This window comes from Camelina sativa, chromosome 4, assembly GCF_030686135.1.
Source record: "Camelina sativa cultivar CO46 ecotype springtype chromosome 4, ASM3068613v1".
NCBI classification, from domain to species: Eukaryota; Viridiplantae; Streptophyta; class Magnoliopsida; order Brassicales; family Brassicaceae; genus Camelina; species Camelina sativa.
Window position 1 is genome coordinate 26,393,032 of NC_141883.1, and position 21,897 is coordinate 26,414,928.

The 21,897-nt window shown below is 35.6% G+C and overlaps 3 protein-coding genes across 5 annotated transcripts; 1 reads left to right on the plus strand and 2 right to left on the minus strand.

Moving 5' to 3' along the window:
- Nucleotides 1-4,080: 4,080 nt before the first annotated feature.
- On the plus strand, nt 4,081-5,929 carry LOC104784184 (uncharacterized). Its single transcript, XM_010509242.3, has 4 exons — nt 4,081-4,831; nt 5,145-5,227; nt 5,302-5,341; nt 5,555-5,929. Exons 1-4 carry the CDS (start codon nt 4,601-4,603, stop codon nt 5,672-5,674), a joined length of 474 nt encoding a protein of 157 aa, XP_010507544.1. The 5' UTR covers nt 4,081-4,600; the 3' UTR covers nt 5,675-5,929.
- Nucleotides 5,930-10,225: 4,296 nt separating this feature from the next.
- LOC104784185 (putative arabinosyltransferase ARAD1) lies at nt 10,226-12,713 on the minus strand. The gene is made up of 3 exons (XM_010509243.2): nt 11,747-12,713; nt 10,920-11,285; nt 10,226-10,828 (listed from the first exon to the last, which is right to left on the minus strand). The coding sequence occupies exons 1-3, from the start codon at nt 12,539-12,541 to the stop codon at nt 10,640-10,642; spliced, it is 1,350 nt and encodes a 449-aa protein (XP_010507545.2). The 5' UTR covers nt 12,542-12,713; the 3' UTR covers nt 10,226-10,639.
- A 114-nt stretch (nt 12,714-12,827) lies between these two features.
- Nucleotides 12,828-21,049, minus strand: LOC104781910 (protein NAP1). 3 transcript variants are annotated; one of them, XM_087510822.1, is made up of 23 exons: nt 20,807-21,049; nt 20,197-20,628; nt 20,031-20,105; nt 19,621-19,701; nt 19,332-19,412; nt 19,130-19,212; nt 18,943-19,027; nt 18,662-18,787; nt 18,421-18,528; nt 18,179-18,223; nt 17,949-18,091; nt 17,649-17,781; nt 17,229-17,339; nt 17,044-17,122; nt 16,772-16,965; nt 16,403-16,548; nt 16,223-16,304; nt 16,029-16,139; nt 15,499-15,624; nt 15,269-15,408; nt 15,074-15,170; nt 13,614-14,830; nt 12,828-13,527 (listed from the first exon to the last, which is right to left on the minus strand). In XM_087510822.1, the coding sequence occupies exons 2-23, from the start codon at nt 20,614-20,616 to the stop codon at nt 13,002-13,004; spliced, it is 4,209 nt and encodes a 1,402-aa protein (XP_087366948.1). In that variant the 5' UTR covers nt 20,617-20,628; nt 20,807-21,049; the 3' UTR covers nt 12,828-13,001. The 3 variants fall into 3 exon arrangements, with proteins under 3 accessions (XP_087366948.1, XP_010505011.2, XP_087366949.1); XM_010506709.2 differs by having other exon boundaries at nt 19,332-19,422; XM_087510823.1 differs by lacking the exons at nt 18,943-19,027; nt 19,130-19,212; nt 19,332-19,412; ... (2 more) ...; nt 20,197-20,628; nt 20,807-21,049 and having other exon boundaries at nt 16,029-16,131; nt 18,662-18,749.
- Nucleotides 21,050-21,897: the final 848 nt, after the last annotated feature.

Here is a 21,897-nt window from a genome sequence, read left to right on the forward strand (position 1 = left end):
AATAATTTGATATCTATGTTCTTTGATATATATTTTTGTTTCTTGCAGGATAAATGATTTTGTGTAAGCTTCTGTCAAATAAATTACAAACTATTCCACACAAAAAAATATATTTTTGGGGCAGACTTAGCAGATAGGTTTGACACGTTTGCCAATTTTATTTAGATCATTTGGTTCAAGAAGTTTTACTTTTTTGCGGTTTTTTATCTTATTTGATAATTCAAGTTTTTGACGATCGCTAATTTGGTTGACATTCGATCCAGATTCTCCATCATGCCAATCCAAAGCTCATGGCGAGACGATTATTAGATTAAAACATTCATAAACTAATTTAAGTTTGTAAAATAAATTTATAAATATAATCCCGCATGTATGTATGGATCCATGGCCAATAATTTTCACAACTTAAAATAAAATTCTTCTAAACCATATTTTAAAACAAAAATTTCAGCCCAAATGGAATTGTAACTATATATTAATCACTCAAATGGAGAATACATGAATTTTGTCTAAATTTTTTAGTCAAAATTTATTAATAAATTATTATATGAGGAATTATTTAAAAGGAAACGGTTATGGGACATAAAATTTCTAACGGGATAGATCAGGACAGGACAGAAAGGGATGGGACGGGAGGAGATTTAACACCCCGTAACAAAATTACTTTAACATTTTTAACAAACACGGTTTGTGCTTGATTATTATGGATGGATTGCAAAAAATATATATTTTCCAGCTAATGAAGATGATGATTATATTTATTTTCGGTACGGGTTGGAGTATTCTACATATACACCAAAATATTAACAGAACACCGTAAAAGAGTGGCAACCTAATAAATATGAAAAATATTAATATTATACAATTAAAATTTTACAACCTAAAATGTTTATTATTTGACTGAATATATGTTTTATCGGTGTTTTTAAGTAATTAATTTACTAATTAAGTATATATACTAAAATAGTATAAGTAAACTGAAACGGGTAATTCGAATAATGAAAAACAGTATTTTGATCAATCTTTTTAGAAAAAGAGATACATAAATTTTAGATAAAAGTACAAATCAAAAAACATAGTAGATAAATTCAATTGTCAAGTTTTCACTAATTTAGGTAAGGATTGACTATGTGACATGTAATTAACCACTTTGGAATAGGCACTTTGAAATTTTTGCTAATTTTGGTGACAATTATATTTTTGAAAATTATAATTTTGGATAATTTCAACTAACTAATAAAAAAATATTCAACGGAAAACTCTGCTATCCCGTCTAAATTTCTTATCCAAATTGTTTAGTAAAATTGTCTACCGAGTAATTATTTAAAAGAGAAAGAACATGAGACAAAAAATTCTGATGGATACGGGACGAGACGAGACTGGATGAGACGAGATGAGATGAAACAGATAAGATGGAACGAAAAGAGATGGACTGGGACATGAGGGGATATGACAAAATAGAACGTATTTTTCGTTCCAAAATAAACACGACTAGGTTTTTTTTAAAAATTTATATAAAAATAACGCTTAGGTGGTGTAGCACGGATTACTAATCTAGTTTATATATATTATCATTCCATGCGAGAAACCGTCACATCATTTAAGCGAAGAGAATAAAAAATGAAACGTTGTATATATCCTGTGTAGCGTAATACATATATTCTTTTTGATAGGTCAACGACGACTCACGCAGAGAGAGCTTTCAATTATTTATATTCACGTACAATTATCAAAACAATTAGAAAATATTACGATTGGACCATGCGTAACGCTGAACCAAGTTTCCTGCAAATAGTCTATTTTGGTTGTACATATATGCACATGAGACTTTGTTTTTGTAATAAACATCACATGGCTGTCGTTAAAGTCTTTGTACTTGAAAAATTGTGTATAGAGATTGAAAGCAGTAATACCAATTAACATTAATATGATTACATTTTGAACTAGATCTATATAGTACAGGAATATGATTATAGTACAGGATCGATGCATTAAAAAAAATGAGTCATATACTGTATATATTATCTCACACTATATTCCACGACGTCATTATGTTGCATGCATCTCGATTACACACCTGAGCTCCGAAATAATGTAATGGCGTACGTGGCGTGTTGATAATTCATTAATAAGTTACCGACGAAAAAAAAAAACAAAAATAACTACGTGCAATTTTTAATCTGATGTAGCTGATTTTCTGTTTTGCTAGATGATAAAATTTTTTTTATATATTTCATTATAATTGAATGTCATATCCCAAAATTACCAAACAATTGATCATTTTGCGTTCATATATTCATTTATGATCATACATATATGTATATATATGTGGTTACAAATTGGTTTTTTTATTTCCTCTTAATGCAGCTATATAATTTATAATGCGATAGGTGCGCACCCACGTGGTTGTATGCTAAATATAAACAATAAGACAGCTGGTACGGATAACTAATGATGTATATGTGGTCCTCGTCCAACACACACCGATCCAAGTTTTTCTTTTCCAAATTATTAGAGACTCGCACATCGCTAAAACATTAAAAATTTGTAGACTAATGTTAATGTAAGTTAAAGTGCTTACCAAAAAAATCAAAATACCACAAAATTTATGGATATCAAGATTCAGAGAATAGAGATGCACGAATCCTAAAGAGTCAAGATGTAAATATGTTAGTTTAGATACTTAAATGTAAGTACATGATATCTAGTATAGCTTTTCTATCTACATATAGATATGTACCCAATCATTAGTAATAGTATAAAAATTATTTTCTTTACGTTTTTAGAGCTAAAAACATTTATTCAACTTATATATGTATATTGTTTTTTTAATTTCTTTTCCGCCCATCGATCAATCCAACTATATAGGTTAGTGTTAACTATATATTGCCAATAAACACATATGTCTTAACGGAGAGGACTATTAATCAAGATGATCTCATCCGACGAATGTAAAATATATCCGGTCATCAACGTCGCTAGCTAACATGATAAGTGTGGTTTTTTCAAGCTCATGCTCTTTTTGTGGTTATGAACTATAGCCGACAACAATATTGATGGATCCACTTAATCTCTGCCACCAACATTAACAACCACGAACAGATTAATATCGGTTATAAAACATGGGTTCGTCTATTAGAAACGGCAAGATAATTAAGCTCCTCCATGGGGACTATATATAACTCTTAACTACAAACTATTTTGTCAAAATGAGTTCTTCTTTGTCCGATCGTAGTTTGTAACAACGTTTTCGTTCTTTGTGATTGTCTTTGAGAGATGGAATGAATGTGAGAGAGATCGATGCAGAGTATTAATTTGATTCAGCATGGAGACCAAAAAGAAAAGGAAAACAAAGACTAATTAATAATGTTAAACATGGGATATTGCTTAGCTAGCTAGATTAGGCTTTTCCTTTTGCCTAAAAATGTGACCAAGACCAACCATACTTTGAAGAAGTTTCGAATTTCAGATACAATTTTCTTTCCAACATTTGTCTAAATTATCTTTGGTCCATGCATGATTGCAAAAAGAATAATACCTTTATTAAATCAAGAGACATAATAATCGATATATTAATTTATTTGTTCAGACGACAAATTTTTTAAAGAAGGTATATGTACAAAAATCATTTATTCATGTCGTGTATTTATTCATGTCGTGTATTTATTCGTACGTGTTTTCGTTTTCGCAGCTACAATTAGTTTTGTCAACATATGTGATGTATGTGTGTGAGTGTGATGTGATGCGATTATGAAAAATCACATCGGATTTTAATAACACGTAGCACAATCTTATTGGTGATGGATGACCCATGTGCCTACAACGATGTCGCCGGGCATATCTCTAGATTAGAATCGAACCCAACATTCATACGCATAAAATATACGTGTGTGCCGCAGTGCCGGGTAGTTTTTAGGCCCACAAAAATTATTCTTTTTAGTTTTCGATTAAACTATATGTTAATTTCACATTAAATTCTTTTTTGCATAATTTTATATTAAATCATAAATATTTTGTAATATTTATGCATCTTTTTTTTCGGGGCAACAATATTTATGCATCTTTATTTTCTTAAAACTTATTCTTTTGGACCAAGCTACTTTTTCCTATGGATGTGTAGTCTTATTTTATGAGACTTATCAATTTTCAAAATAGAAATAGTTCCAACATATCTCTTTTTTTCTCTTCTCTTTAAATAAAGAAAGAAAAAGTAAGTCTAGAAAATATATCGTAATTAACATTGGCTACCTGAAACCAAACAGAACTGGAATTTTTGCGCCGGTTTAGATTAGGTTTTGGAGTTTCGGGTTTCATGTGCAAGCTTATCTTATACTTTTATTAACAACAATATTTGTTGGAAAAGAAAGAAAGAAATAAGTATAGTTATAATTGCGCCAAAAAAAGGAGTAATGGGATACTTGTAAACCTACTTTATATCATAAATTTCGATCTCTTCGTCTTTATATTCCTTGTGAAGCAAGCCTTTTGTTTTGTGAGTATCGGATATTCCTCTTGGTTATATAAGGTAGGTTTCGTTAGTTTCTTCAAACATCCGTTATAAAATAAAAGTGATTTCGATCTCCTTCCACGCACTAGAGTCATGGCAATGCAGCAGGCGATTAGCATCGGAAAAACCCGAGGAGGTCTGAGTTATCGCTCCCTTTCTTGCGGGAAGTACAAATCTCTCAACCATGTCGACACATTAGGAAAGATTAAGGTTCTAGAGGCGATCAACGTACCCTCGACACAAACGGAGGCATTAACCGGCGCCATAACCAGTGGCTTGGAGTCGGTGATGGAGAAGGTGAAAGCCGACATCACCAAATCCCAGGCAACTCTTCTTTTCCAAACATTCATCAATTAGTACTACCTATTCTCACTATTACAGGATGGATATGTAGAGATGCATGTTTTCTTGTATATCTCTTGTATGCACTGTGAACTTATTTAGAAACTGTTAAGGTATCTTGTGATGATGAAACGTATCTCAGAAATATATATTTTGTGTTGTGAACTTATGGTTTGTTAACAGATCTCCATGGTGTGATATATGTACTCTTTAGTTTTCTCACTAGGAATTAATGCTAGAAGAAGATATGTTCTTTCCAACCTAGTTAAGTGTCCTTCATTGTCTTTTTGTGCAGGAGTATCAATCACAATCAGCTCGTGTTGCAGAAGAGGTTCGAAAACTGCAAGCCGATATTGATAAGATGCGAGCCGATCGGAGGTATTTGACTCGCTGTTTAATTTTTTTTTGTTTTGTCCCATTTAAACTAATTAGACCTTTTGATTTTGAAACAGGTGTGATCATGATATAAACATACACAACAAAATTGAGCAGGTATAGGTTTTGTTAATATTGTTTTTGTTTTTGCACTTGTTTATTTGAATATTGGCGAGTTAAAAGACTAGAAGTTGCTAGTGTTTTCATGACATTATCAAAATACCCGAACGATAGAAAATTTCCTCTATTCATTCAGCTTACACTTGTGACTTTAGGAGGTTAGTAAAATCGGAAATCAGAAGAACTAATTATATGTTGTGGGTGTTTCAGGGTTTTAATGAGTTGAAAGCTGAGTTCAAAGCAACAAAAAATGAAGTCGTGAAGGTTGCTATATATACATTGGCTTCTGTGGCAGTAGCTGGGTCGGGCATGTTTTGCTTGATGTCATAGTAGACACGATCTTGGATCTTTGGAAAGAATTGAAAATTTTCTGAGGGACGAAAATACAACGACTCAAAAACATATCCGCAACTCGTGGACTTTTTTGGTTTTGTGCTTTTTTATTGACATTGGTTTTATGCTTTTGAAAGGTGATATCTTTCACTTGCATTGTTAATAATAACGACTCATTAACTCCAATTGTACTTCCGGTGCCATCACCTTAGTCCAATTGCATTAGCATGCAATAGGAAGTCCACTTTTAAAGCAGCATGAATGCAATAGTAATATTGTGAAAGGAGTTGGGTTCCCATCAAAGTCTTATCTTCTGATAAGCTTTTTAAACTCAAATTAAACAACAGACGCCTACGTACTAATTTTGCTAATTTTGAACGCCCTGTAGCTAAGTAAAAAAGGGGATCATCTGAGCTAATCTTATAGGCCAACAATTTGTTTTAAACCCTTTAGTAGCAGCAACTAATAAAGACCGGTTTAAACGATCCCTTCCAAATAATTCGTAGTTGCAGGTAATTCTCGTTGCTTCTAATTTGTAACTATGTTCATCAATCACCTATGTGCACACTTACTATGACAAAGTACGTAAGCTTGATTTACTAGCGTAATCGAACCATACTGGTTTACTTGATTCTTTTCAGGAACATCATGATCTCTTAATGGCGATGTTACCAGCTGTAGAATTGTCTCTGGAGGTCATATGGTTTCTTTCAGTGTCTGAATAAAAACTGGACCCGTTTGCTTAACAATGATGAGATTGTGTTTGACTCCAAGGTTCTGAATCAATATGGGATCGAATCATCTGTTTTTCTTCATGCTATTCAAGAAATATCGAAACTTATTCTGGTGAGACATCTGAAAGACAACAATTGCAGATTCTTTTGAGATGCAAGCTCAAGAAACAGCATGGAATGATCTTTGGTGCCTTCCGAAAAATATGATTTCTAAAGTTACTACCTCTCACTGTTTTGACATCTGCTGTTAATAACAGCCTGTTATTGTTGCTGGAGTTCGAGTGAAGCCAACACTAGCACATTGCAACAATAATTACACAGAAGTTTGCCTTGTAGAGTTAGTGACCTCAGTAATAACCTCTCCTCTGCTCTGACTACACTTTTTCAAAGAACGTTATACTTCTTAACTACCATACAACAAGCCAGGTATACAGTACAAGTGGGTGCAAGTCTTGCAGTTGCTTGCGCATGCTCCTGTTTTCAAAATTTTCTTGCAAGTCACAAAACGTAATTGTGCTAATTGCTTGAATGTAAACAAACAGGGGTTAATGCAATCCTATTTTCACTAGCTAGACTCAAAAATATCTTTCCTTGTCATCATTTCTTCCCAAAAAGTTTCTCCTCCTACTTGATTCTCTGGTCGTTTAGCTTCACCATACGAGCCCTCTTTTTCCTTGCTTTCTCCTGCTCAACTTCCTCGGTCCTACCCTCTACTTCAATCCGAACATCTTTTAAAATCTTCAAACCATAGCAAACACCACCAAAGGCAATGTTGTACGCTATCAACATGGAGCAGATACGTTTCCCTAGCTTTGCTTTATCCATCTCTGAAGAGAAAAAAAATTAGATTCAGCAACTATAACTACAGTATAAAGTATAAACCCAAAGATCGTCAAAAAAGAAGAAGAATAAGAAGAAACTTTACCCATGAAATGATTGATTGATTCACAAGGAAGAGTCAAGAAAACGACGACTTTGTTATATGAGAATTTTTCCGGCGAAAAGAACAAAAATGCAGAGAAAACAACCAAATCCATTAACCAATGATTAGGGGAATAAACTAAGAGAGAGCATAAGGCCAAGAGAAAGAACAAGAAGCGTTTACCCACGAGAAGCAAGGAAGAGTCAAAAGAAACTGACTTTGTTAGATTTTCCGGGAAAATAGAATAGAACTGCAGAGGAAACAAAAAGAAAACGAAATCAATTGAGCAAAGGTTCGAACTAGTCTAAACTCGAAGATGGTCAAAAGAAAAGAAGAAACGTTATCCATTAAATGCTTGAACCGCAAGAAAGAGTTAAGAGAACGGACTTTGATATCAGATAAATTTTCCGAGAAAGAGAAGGTGCAGAGAAAGAAAAGAAGAAAACATAATGCCACGAGAAAGAAGAAAAGCGTTACCTACAAAATCCTTGCTGCACAAGGAAGCGTTCCTTCAACCTCAACTTCTTTACTCTCAACGTCGTGCTCTGATTCCTTATGTGTGTTCTCGCTTGCCTCTTCAATTCCTCACAACTTTAGAAAGATACATTGATATTTGCAGAGAAGAGTGAATTCGCAATAACAACTGAGCAAGAAAGAATTGGGAGAATCACGGAAACAACTCAAAGAGAAAATGTCACAAAAACTTAAAGAGAGAAAACAAACTCACAAAGGCTCTGTTTAATTCCGTTAGTTAAAACGTCGTCGTTTACAGCTCACAATTTTGGATAGACATTTTCTGATTTTCATCATCATCCCGAACCGAAATGAACCGAACCGAATCAAACCAGATTTTTTTCTTTTTTTCAATTCGAATTGTTCAAAATGACGAAGTAATTTATCAAATTACTGTATAGTAATGTCTATTTACTAAATTTGGTATACATCTAGTGCACTATGAAAGGAATCAATCAAAATTAAAATAAGTCATCAGTATTTTTTGAAAAAACAACTTAATTTTAGAAGAAAAATTTTATAACCAAAGAAATTAGGTAAATATGAAAACTAATATTAAGGTTTGTAAACATTATTTAGAATAAATCATTAATCAAAAAATTTTAATCAAACAAAAAACATGTTGAAGAAAAAAAAAAAGGAAATTTTTTTTGGGCCGGTCCGAATTAAATCGGGCTAAGCCCAAATGTTTGGACTGGGCTTAGTGCGTGGACCAGCAGAAATTTTAAATTTTAAAAATTTGCAACAGTCTGTTTCTGTTATTTGCGAGAAACAAAAGAAGGAAGAAAAAAAACGGTAAAAAAAAAAGAAAGAAAGAAAACGGGCTGTTGTTTATATAAAGAGCCCAACACAATTGGAAACATGCCCAAACAATTCAAAACCCAAAATATTTCAAAACAATGCCCAAGAGAAAGTTGAATTTGGTGGAAACGACGTCGTATCGTTTCGGAGGAAGTTTGCTCAATGGAAGAGATGCTGAGCGGCTTGAACCTCTCAATCGAAGACATGAAAATCGAGCCAAGGTGCTAAATTTTTGCTTTTAAGAGATTAATCTAGAACCTTTTTTCTTTTCCAACAGTTGATGATGGAGCATAGGTCGTTCGACTATATTCAACTGATTCGGGAGAATTTGTGTATTGATTTCTTGTCTTCAGAGGTTTGTCACTGTTCTTTTAGATTCTTTTTGTTGTGGGTTTTGTTTTTAACAATTTGTTTTTAAATTATTTTTTAAGTATCAATTAAATATATTTCATATAAAATCATATGAAATGCAACTAAAAATCCCAAAGATTAATTTAATTTTTAATCTCTTTTACATTTACCTTAATTTAAGCTATATTGCTAGGTTAAATTCTAATGGTTCCCTCCTTGTAGTAAAATTTTGGAAGTGGAATATCAAATTTTTTTTTTTACATAGAAATCATTAAATTACAAAATTTTGAATTAAATAAATATTATAATGATCTTTATATAATTATATTTTGGATAATAAGAACTAAATATAATGATGAGTATACAAAAAAATGTATTACTATTTTTTTTGGAGGTAAGAGAGAGTTAAAATTTTTGATTTCAAAATTCTATTATGATTGTTTATTTTGTACATTGCATACTTTAAAATAAAATAAATATACATGAATGAAGATAATTTCTTTAGCTTGATTCCCTCATTGGACTTTGATTGAAATTAGTATTGTTGAATCTGCACGATAATTGTTTTTTACATCCATCAAATTTTTATTATACATATGTAAGTGAAAATTAAGAATAATAAGAAATTAAGAAGACAAAGAAGGAATGAAGAAATATATAAAAACAAAAAAAAAAAAATTGAACAAAATATAAGATAAATCTAACAAAATATATAATCACACTCTTACGATGAGTTTTAAACTCATGCAAAACATAAACAAAACAAAGAAAATATTTAGAATTTGAGATATGGTGGATGATGATGTAAGAATGGTTATTTATAGGATTTTAAGCGATGAAAGTTACATTTCTAAAATAATTTAATTGGAGAAGTTACAATTATAATTTATAGTGTGTTTGAATGAAAATGAATGGAAAATAGTCAATTTATAATTTATGTAATTTCAGTTACAATTTATTAGTAAAGTGTGGATTTAAAGTAATAGATTACAATTTTATTTAATTAAAAATAAATATTACTTTTTTAGAAATTAAATGACCAATAATGAGAGAGTGAAATCTTACATATATATATATATATATATGATTAAGTTTATCATAATTGTAAACAAATATTACACGTTTTTCCATTATGTAATTTGTATTTGTGTAAAACTGAAATGATACTTATCAATTAATATAAAAAGTTATATATAAGCTACAGGATGTAACTGTTTGCAAATAAAATGTTTTAAACTTTTGCTTTGTCAAATATATATAGAAAGAGGATGATTGACCAGTGACCAATTTCAGAAGTTTACAAAATACAGTATGATATTCTCTAAATGTTGGCAGAACTAATTTTTTATGACATGTACAGTAACAGAGTAAGATAGAATGGCAGTTAGGTCCGTATAAAATGTGACACTCACTATCAAGAACATGAAAACTAATGGAATCTACAGAAGAAGAATGATTTCAAACATTTCTTCCTTATGAATCTGTTGCCATGCGTATGCTCTTGTCTTCCTTACCGGAGAAGCTGAGCCAGGGGAGGCGAATAATGCTTGTGTAAGTCTCGGTGGTCAAGCAGTTGAGATGGAGAGAGTTCAAGCTCCTCCACAACTCAAAGAGTTTCTTTCAGTAGACAAAGAGACTGGTTTAAATGGAAGTGATAAGACCGGTTTGGTTTGTGCATAGACATGAGCAGTTTGGTTCGGTTACGTTTCTTAGGACGAGGCGTCTGTCACGGTTGCTCATTAGCTTGATGAGCGGTAACTTCTGCGAGACTTGACGCCAAATTTCCTTCACTGCTCCATTTGGGTTATCATAGTCAAAATACCGTGTTACCTGTGTGCATTGCATCATTCGGGTATGAGAAACATTCCTAAGAGAATCAAATATTTGAAGAGGTCAGAGGTTGAAAAGAAGGAGACGATACCGATCTCATCTCTCTCTGATACTCCAGGATCTTCTTGGTTTTTATCTTCCTCAGCATCTTAACCAAAAATCCAGGCTGCAGAGCTGCATTTGCCTCGACAAAAATCGAAAACTTTCTATAATCTATAACATCTTCAAATGGTAACTCAATGCTATCGCTAACAACCACGGGCACACACAAACTGACAATGGAGTCAAAGAGTCTGCAGGCGGATGGGGTGTCACCCGCAGGATTTAGACAGAACTTTGAAGTATGCATTCCTTTCGTAGCAGCTCGTCGGTTTTCCCTGGATTGAGTTCCATGTTTTATTGTTACATCTCCTTCCTTTTCAAGAACTTGGAATAGCAAATCACGAACTTTTCCACCCTGAAGACACCCAAAGAAGCAATCAGAAGAAGATTAAAATAATGTCTTCTTCAAAAAAGACAGAACTTGATACGATGTTGAGCCAACAAGGGTGTATCTTTCTCCCCTGTTTTGAGGGAGATTATGCTATATTACAAATTCAGATTACAATTCTTCTGGATTTTGTCCCTTGTAATGAATTCCCTATAGAAGTTATATCGAAAGAGACTCTAGGTAGCATATAACCAGATAAAAACTACGAAATCCCAGAGCAGAGCTCACTTAGATCAGAGAAAAGTTACAAATTCATTTTTCGAGAGTCTGCTAAGGCCACAAAGTTTCAACATGTTACAATTTGTTATTCGTTAGTCACTTCCTCTAGAGTTACACTAGCTGACCAATCTCTTTAGACATCTAAAACCTTAGAAAAGCTACACAATTGGAACATTTTGAGCTGAACTGCAGTGGCAAAAGAGACTTACATCTTTGCGATATCGATTTCCCATGAAGAAGAGCAATGTGTTGCGAGCCTCAACTCCAATTTCCCCATTGAAGATATTGACCCTATGAGAGTAAGGTATCACCACATCCTTGACGAAGGATCCTTGATCAGGCCTCAGCCTCCCAAAATCCGCCACGAGCAGAACCGCATTCTTGACCCGGTCCAAGATCCGATACAAGGCATTAGGATCACCGGCGGGTATCATGTGATCTCGCCCACCGTTCCTCCTCCACCACTCTTGACCCTCAAGCCACTCCATCAACCCTTCCTGCATCTTCTCATCGCTGTAACCGAATCCGGGTTCAACGGGTCGACCCGCATTCACAATTAAGCTGAGGGAAGAGAACACCGGGACGTAGAAGAGATCAGCGTCGGCGGGATCCAAGACACGGGCAATCGGAGACCCGGATCGGTCGACTTCGGGTCGGTTCAGATCCGAGAAAAGATACCACTCGTGCATATGTTGATGACCCGGATACTTGAGCGCGGTGACGTCATCGACGGGCTTCTTGATTCCGCCGCGAGTGATTGAGTGCTGCTCGATGACACCGTAAGTGAATCTTGTGGGGAGATTGTACATGTAAACCCTAACCTTAGGCTGAACCGGAGCACGACGTCCTTGATCATCATCTTCTTCTTCGCGGATTAGCTGGCGAGGGAGATCGGATGAGGAAGGGAGCGAACGGCTCACGGAGGCGTTGAGAATTACATAGATTGCGATGACGGAGACGACGGCGATTGCTGCTCTTTTGAGAAGGGAAGATTTACGCGCCATTGGAAAGGAGAATGAAGAAAGCTTAGGCCTTTAGGGTTTTCAGGTGAGAGAGAGAGAGATTGAAGTTAGCTCCTCACACTAATGAAGATGACTGTTGTTGTGATTTGGGTTCGTTACATTTCGTGCACTTCTCTTACCCAACAGCTGATTCTGAATTTTCACTTATGTGTACAAATATTAATAAATTCATACAGTAATTATCTATATAATAATGTTGTTAAATGTTGATTTATTATTGCATGAAAATTGTTTAATTAACTTTTACGTAAGTAACGGAATTATGAAATTTAACAAGGAAAAAAGATATGCATAAGTTTAATGGTGCAACTGCAACATAATAAATAAACAAGATAACAAGTGTGTTTGCGACTTGCGAGGGTATTTGTACAACAAATCTAATCATCTCTCTCTACATAACTGTTTTTTCTTCTCTTTAGTAGAATGTGGGAGTGTTGTTTACTTAGTTATGCTGTTTGTATGAGATGGGACCAGATCTTGAGACAGCAAACCTAGGAAGTGGACTAGGACCTGTGCTGTTTGATCCTGACCCTCCTTTATGACTCGAGTAATCCAGCGGTCCTGAACGACGGGAACTACCCCTTTGTTTGTTGTTGTTGTTGTTCTCATTGTTCCTTGAGTTTCCAGTTTCCGGTTCCATGTAGTGTTCCTGACCGTAGAGTGAAGATGATGAGCCTTTGAAGTACCCTGAATCCGGGGCAGCTGCGGAGCTACTGCTGCCGCTACCACTACCACGCTGGGGAGTCGTGGGGTTTTTCATAGAGGGAGAAGCGTGGATGAGTGATACGGATGGAGAATGGTATGGAGATGCTGTCGCGAGCGGTGTGGATGGTGTGTTGGAGTAGTATTGCGTGTAGATTGACCTGAGGATTGTGTATGGGACATGTGATTCAAGGGAGCTTCTTGGGAGGTATGGTGAGATTTCGCAGAGTTGGTCTAGGAAGATAAGCTTAGCCACAAGATGAGATCTGAAGAACAAAAAAAGGTTGATATGATGATCATGTGGATAAAAAATGAGGGATGGAGTTTAAAAATAGTTCCAGGTTTCTCTTACCTGTTGGCTTCGCTCCATGAATCTAGCACAATGGATGCAGCGAATTTCACAAAGAGTAACATTGCGGATTTAATGCTTGCTTCAGCGGTTACACGGGGTTGAAACTCTGAGTCCAGATTTTCACTAGAGTGATGACCATTTGAGAGGGACTGATGCTGCTGCAGGTATTCACGCTGTAACCTCACATACTCACTTCCTGCAATGACAGCGCTAATACATCGAGCCAAGCAATGGATGTTGTTGCTGAATCCACCAGTCTCGATGTTGAAGCCAGTAGTGTTCCAGGCGTTTGAGGTCATAAAAGAGGCGAAAAAGTAAGGTAACAAACTCCATGAGTTGTCATTTGCACCTCCTACCTCTTCGAGGATTAATCTAACCCATTCAGAGTCATGATCTCCAGCTACGCCAACACCATTTGCCACACCTTTGATCCTTCTGATTTCATTCTTTTCAGGTATTTCTTCAGGTATATGTTCAACGATGCCAGAGATCATCGAGTGTATCAAGGATGCATTGTCTTCAAGAACAGCTCCAGAGGCTTCAGCGAGGAGCTCATCAAAAGCCAAAGCTTGACCAGCTTCAATACAAAATCCTATCACGGTATCCAAATCCACTATCTGCCTAACGGATGCGTCTCTCTCCACTCTGTCACCAGAATGCATACTTGCAGCAGCTGCCTCAATCAATTCCCGGTTTGACCTCAGAGAGGTTTCTATGCAGTTTACTAGGGCAGCTGTATGTACTTTCATCATCCTATCCAGCCGGTCTACTCCATAGCCGCCGAAGATACGAACAAACGCCTGTAATTCCTTGACGTCGGTGACTGACTCTGCAAAATACCCTCCAACTGGCCTAGTGCTTTTGAAGTATTTGTGCCTCGGAGCAAAGAGGATTCCTGCACCAGACACATCCTTGATGATATTGTCCATGTACCAGTTGCACACAACTTCAACTGCAGATCCAGTGTTTTGCTGTGGTTCAGCAGGTTTTTCAAATGTGTGCAAAGACGAAACAGGCCCTGAAAAGGCTTCAGTGAGTAAAATTTCTCTGATGCCTTGGGTTAGGTCCATGCTAACGTGCTGCTCTGCCAAGTGAACTATGCTCATATGCCGCCTGATAAGAGATTCCAAAATAGAAGGCCGCTGAAGATCGTTATCGATTTGCAGTGCAGTAAGAAATCTTCTCTTGAAGTTCCCAAGAATGCATTCTCTCATGTACTGCAAGTAATTAATCGGCGGGATAAAGTCAAAAAGCCTAAAAAAGCTTAACAAGACCAGATGATGAGAGAAATTTCATGGGATCTAAGATCTTTCCATAAGATATTCTTTTAATTCACGAGATATAAAAGAAACATGCAACCTTTCCATATCAGATTCGAGCAGATACTCTAAAAGAATACGTGGAAAGAATATGTGCTTCTAGCAAGAGAAAATTCTCGAGTTGAAATCTAGTAGACTCACCTCTCTTAGCACAAATACGTGGTTTATAACACAAATAGGCTCCATGTCGTTCAGAATTGAACACAGATTAGTCAATCTTTGGATTGCAGCTTCCAACCTGCCATCACAAGGAGATACTTAAGATAACACAGTATCTAAGGAACACTGATTTCATGAATAGAAAAGAAAAACTTGAGGCCAGACTTGGGCACTCACATCTTAATAGACTTATTATTCTCAGGATAGCTCTCATGGCCGGGTAAAGTAAACCCGCCTACAACTCTGGGGGATTTCATTGAAGGAGCAGAAATTCTTGATGCATTATTCAGATAAGCTGCAGCTTGTTCTGGAAGAAGCTGTGAAAGGTCAACACATCAGTTTGAGGACAGTAGTTAAGTAGAATATTGCTTTTGTAATAACATTGATTTTGGGGTAGGATATCTGACCTGAGATTCTAGAGCGCCAAACCCGCCTTCTGAATCAAGAATATTTATTAGGCCCTCCAGTCCCCCCATTATTGATTCAATAAGAGACTCTACATAAAGCACTGCATCTCTCCCGAATTTGGTAACCTGTGGAGAAAGAAAAGAAGAGGGACCTTTCCGTTTAATAGATGGTATCACTGATATAGAAAAGTGAGACAAAACATATAGGCAATGAGAATTTGTGGTTCACCAAAACGAGAAACATTACATTGGTTTATTAGAAAACTTTTTAAAAAGATGGCATGCTAAGGGAAAAATTTGAAATCCAAAAGTAGCTTATAAAATCAATAACTTTATTTGTCATTGCACATATGCAACATGGTAACGGGGTCAATCCAATTTTACGATCACTTTAAATCATTTATTGTCATACTGAGAGTAATATGGTGCTCGCTGGGTGGTCTTAACACTACGAGAATCTCATGATCCAGACATGAGACATGTACTATACAAAGAATGCAAAATTCACTGAGACTGAATTATGGATTTACCTCCTCAGGAATTATTAGTGAAGCACATTCCGGAAAACTACTAGCCACACTGAGCCATGCACAACAATGCTGAGGACGTCCTTCTGGTCCAAACATTGTATTTCTGAAAACCTTTTACAACAATTAAATGTCAGATTATGCATAAGATAACATGTGGGGAAATAGTGGACAGTGAAAAACAACAGGAAGTATACAGTTGTGAGGTGTTGATGGTAGAAATATAATTTCTTCAGACTTCCATGCTTTGATAATTGAGACTCCAACTCATCAACACATCTGCATTAAAAAACATGGAATTCTGCAGTATATTAGTTTCACCGTTTCTCTAGATAGAAGTTAACCAAGTAATGGCAATATAAGGCCGGGAACAGTACCTGGACCAATTATATGCAGCATTTCCTTCCGATAGCAAGCCCTCCTTCCCAGTAGAGACAGTGGCTTTTTCCAGATGCCTGATGTTTATCGATGATCGAGAAGAAGTGACAATCATCAGAATGGACAACCAATCTTTCCGGAATTCCTGTACAACAAGAGGCGCTGAGCATTAGAAATAGATTAGATGACTAACAAAATAATTGTGTTGAGACCTGGCTACAATTAGGATTGGTGACAGGCCTAATGGGAAACATACGGAAACATGAGTGAATTTACTATCAGGTGTGTATTGACTATCTGTGAAAGAAAAATGTAAATGAATCATTTGACTTGAAAAAAACAAAGTGGATATAGTCCATCTTTCTTACAGATAGGTCACATGTGATTGCAGAAACATTTTCTCCCTGCGCTTTGAGTATATTTTCGAGATGTTGCACAATACGCTGGAAAAGGCCTTTCAAGGTAGGATCAAGGTCCAGAGCCACAATTCCAGGAGTGCCCATCAGGTAACGAATCCTTCCAGCAGATGAAGAAAGGTATGATAGTGCATAACCTCGAGCAGCTGCATTCCAACACTAATGTTTCAAAATTCTGTACTTACAACCTTTGTCCGATGATGTGATATCTCAAAGTTACAAACCTGAGATGTACTTGCGCACTAAACAGCAGAGACGGTCCATTCCGTCGAGCAGGAAGCCAATGGTAGGATCATTTGGATCCTAAGAAACAGGGAATGACAAATCAGCAATAGTGACCAAAGTTCATAGAAAGTCAAAGCCACAATACTGAGAGGCTTTCAAAGTTAAGTTCAAGCTATTAACTTACTATGTCAACTGGTATCACTCGAGCAGCCTTGGATCTTGAAGATGCAATACCAGCATGTTGAAAATACCAGAGAACCTCAGATTGGGCCAAAGCCAATGCAGAGAATACCATCTAAGAAAAGAAAAGTATATAAATCAATAATTGGGAAAGCTTAGGGAAGGGAATTATGAGTATAATACTGGATAGGAGGCTCCAATCTCTGCAGAAGTTTTCATTTGACACTTTTCACAAGTCTAAGTCATAATTCCATGAAAGCATTGTCTGTTTTCTCTGGAATAAAACCAATAGCACCGGCCCACGATCATGTATTAACTTTACAGCCCCTTGTTCTATATGCAAGCATGATATTGCAAGCTTTTGAAACAATCACTGACAGACGATAAACCTTAAACCCTTATATGCAACAGACTAAACCTATACCTGAATGTTTGGCGCCAGCAAACTTGGTTGATCAGTGAAAAATAAAACCATCCGACCTATTTCCTGCTTCAGCAATATTCTCCTTTCTCGGTGTATGGTATCACATAATTGCAGTGCTTGCTCATGCACCTCACTGGAAACAGCGACCAAACATAAGTAAATCTATAAATTCAAGAGCTATAATCTCTGCAAAATCACAAACTTAGAGGAAAACAACAATTTTCCAGTATCATATGAGGATTACAAGTCAGATGCGGCTCATAAAGCCAAAAGTATAGAACTAAAACGATGTGGAGTTACCTGATCATTTTCTCAACTTGCTTTGCTACACTATATTCTAGATCAGCTTCCTTTTGTTTAGTCCGACCAGACTTCGCCATCTTCTTTGATTCTAACACACGGGGTAAAACATACAACTGGTAGTCTTCGTGCAACAAGATGTACTGCATGGTCAGGTTAATATATTCAGTAGATGCAAAAAAAATACCAATACAAAAATCTTTGTTTCAGAGCATTTGATATGAACTCACCTCATCCCGAAATAAAGTCACGAGTAAGTTTTCCTTTAGCACAACCTGAAACGCAACAGGACAGTAAACATTTATTAGAGCAGCACGAATTACAAGCAATCTTGATTTGTTTTGTACATCAAAAATCTAGGTCCATTACTACTAATCTTAGTTTAAATAAAGGGTGCAAAAACAGATTTATTGGAGGACATACTTCTTTATTAAGATCTCAATCGAAAACAAAAGGAAAAACAGATTTATACCAGGGCGATATCAATGCTAGTAACACGAAGAAGCTCGTCTGGGCAAACGAGATATCCAAGAAGCACCCATTCTCGGTACGACGTAACATTTGCAAGATCTTGCGCTCTCTGTAGGAAGCAAGAGCGTAATATCCAGAATTAGCACAATACTAAAGAAAATAATTGTAAGGGGTATACTATAGCATACTACTAATTGGGAGAACCATAAGTCTTTAGCTGATAATTATCTAGTCGAGTATACCATGGGATGAGCAGAATTTGTAAGTATATCTGGGAATCTAGGATGATATGGGCTTAAGAATCCCTCATTTCTTAACTTCCTTGTATCTGCTGATAGAAAAATACTGGGTCCTACAGCCTCCAGGACCTAAGAAAAATGAGTAACATTGTTAGTACTGCTATATCAATTGCAGTATTAGCTCATAGTATACCTTGGATATAACAAGTGCAGCCCCAACTCTTATAATCCAGCGAAACCCTAATAAACATAACAACCAAATCAAACTAAGTTGAAATATTAACCTCTCCAATCCTTGGGCTGACAAAATTCAAATCTTCTTGTAAGCCTTTCAATGGGGGATCATAAGAGTCTATGAATTGCACCAAGCTGGATGCATGACGAAGATTTTTAATTCATGGTTATTGGCCAATTGATTATATATAAATATATATGTTAAAAATGACACAACAAGGGAAAAGGAATCCATACCGGTGATAAAAGTCACAGTCTCGATCATTTCTTGATAGCGCATGCAGAAGGTTGTACACTTGCAGCAACATTTTCCTAGGAATCTACTTTGACAGAATAATCACTCTTACAGGTTGATAATAAAATAAGTGAATGCCTCATTTGACATGTGTTATCAATCCAAATAAACAGAGAACTTAGAAAAAGAATAAGCTCAGCATACCTTCTCTGCGAAAAGATTGACTCGGACAAATGCACAAAAGAGATCCATGAACGCATGCAGTATAAGTGAGTTCTGATGAGGCTGCAAAAAACTGAACTAAGTTATGAGCTAATCATGAATACTCAACAATTTTATCCTCATCCCCACAGACAATTATTTTACAAGTAAAAAATAACTTAAATGTACCAAAAGATTTCATGACCTCCACCTAAGGTACGAGTTCAAAAGAAAGCTCAAAGTTTCAACGAAGAAAGTAAATACTTTCCACAGATGAGGGACATTGACTCACCAGCAAAGTAATTACAGTGCTGCTTAGGTCCAATATAAGCCGTAGTGCCTGTTCTCGAAATGCCATCAAGTCGAGCAGCAGCTGATTCAAGAAAAATAAAAAGCATGACGAGAGGAATATGAAGGCACACCTTACTGAACTCTAAACACGAACTGAAAAAAGAAGGCTAGCAAATAACCTCTCTTTTACAATTTAAAAGTAAAACCATGTATTCAGTATATTTCTTATGTGTACCCACATATACAAGACTGATTCATGATGAGACGGAATATAATGAACAAAGAAAACTTATGAAAGATTGACTATATAGCATGTAGGAATTTGGAGATACTTCACTATTCTCGAGCAACAAGTTTCAGAACAACAGAACATAAATCCAAAAACATATTACATAGATAGTTTCTTGTTACCTGTATCCATGGCTCTAAGCTCTGTAAGTGAAGTTCAGCACCATCGTGCAAGCTATCCAGTGAAAACTTGTCAATCTGCATAAGTATTGCATAAAAGAGTAAGTTTAGCATATAACAAAGCACACACTAAGCCTAATAACAAAAAGAAAAACAACTCCTAACTTACACGTTCGAGTTGCAATTTGCTGAAATGCTCAGGGAACTTTTTAGAGAGCAAAGTGCAAATCCGCGGATGGTTAGGGAACACACCCGCTTTCCAAAACGCATCAGAGAAAACATGACCAACAGAATCAGGATACTCCAAGATTTGATTGAGTCTATACATTTTAGCCATGAGACCTTCAGCAACCTCAATCATTTGAACAACCCATTGTATGTTCAAAGCCTTAGTGGAACCACCAGAAGAACTCTGAACATGTCCATCAGAAGAACTCAACTGCTTAGAGCTCCTAGAAGACACTGATGAAGCCATTTCAGGTCCCAAGTACTCAGTCCATCTAGAAGGACCTTCCCATTCCCTCGATCTCACAGAAGTCGGAGACATTGATTCATCTTGAGAAGGATAATACTGACGGGACTTCGCCATTAATTGAGAACTCTGTTTTTCAGAAACACATTACACAATTCAGCTCTTGTTAAAACCCAGTAATTCTCTCAATAAAGAGCCAAGTCAGAGAGAGTAAATGCGGGAAAATTAAAGTAGAGATGAGTGAGGAGCTAAATTAAATTTAAAAAAACCCAGGTGAAGCAAGAGTCATGTGAAGATATTGAATTACCTGAGGAAGCTCCAAAGGAGAAAGTCAATTAGGAGAAAAAAGAAAGAGTTAGTAAGATCGCAGCTTCGGCTGGGGAGTTCAGATCTGAATTTTCTGTTAATCAACTTGCCGGAGACGATGACGACGAAGAAGAGGGAGCGTCGTCGGGGGCTCAAATCGGAGAGTGAGCCGAGAAATAAGAGTTGCTAAATTCGTTCGTTTGGGTCTCTCATTTAAGACAAAATTAGTCAGTACATTTTCTTTAATTTCATTTTCCAGATTACCCTTTTAATATTTTTTATTTTTTATTTTTTTTGCTCAAACATAAAAGTTTGAAAATAGATTGGAGTTGTCCATTTGAATTTTGCAATAGCAAGAAAAAAACAAAAGCATATTTGTTGCTAGACCAAATAAAATAAAATTACTCAAAATTATGTATCAATTTATATACCATTAATTCAATGGATTAACTTATAAATTTGGATTGTGAATAACAAAATTACATCTTAAAATTATATTTATAGTGTACCAATCATCCCCTCAACTATTCTGATTTTAGCATACCAAAAGTATGTGTTTTTTGTCATATACATTATCAAAAGGTAAATTGAAATTTACGAAATCTATTTATATAATTAAAATATTTTTTATATATAAAACAGTATAGTATGAATGTATTCTATAGTACTATTTATAGTATTTTAATAAAAGGAAATTCTGTTAGAAAAAAAAAAAAAAAAAAAAAGAACAAAGGCTCTAGTTGGGTGGTTGAAATATAAGTTTCCAAAGCTTTGACAAAAAGAGGACAAGTCCCTTAACCGGTAATTATAATATTCTCAAAAAATTAACAAAAATATCAAATATTGATGACTACTTGTTACTATCATTACTTCGACATATATCACTATATCAGCTAATAAGCTTTTAGGTGTAATAATTGTCAATAATTCTAGAATTACTGTGATTAACTTTATATAATTCAGTTAATAATTAGTGTTTCTGACGTTTCTGATTATGTCATCAGTCGCTGTTCAAATACCGATCCGGTTCTTACCCAAACCCGAGTATTAAGGATAAATATTTAGCATATTAGTGGCGAACATGACACATTA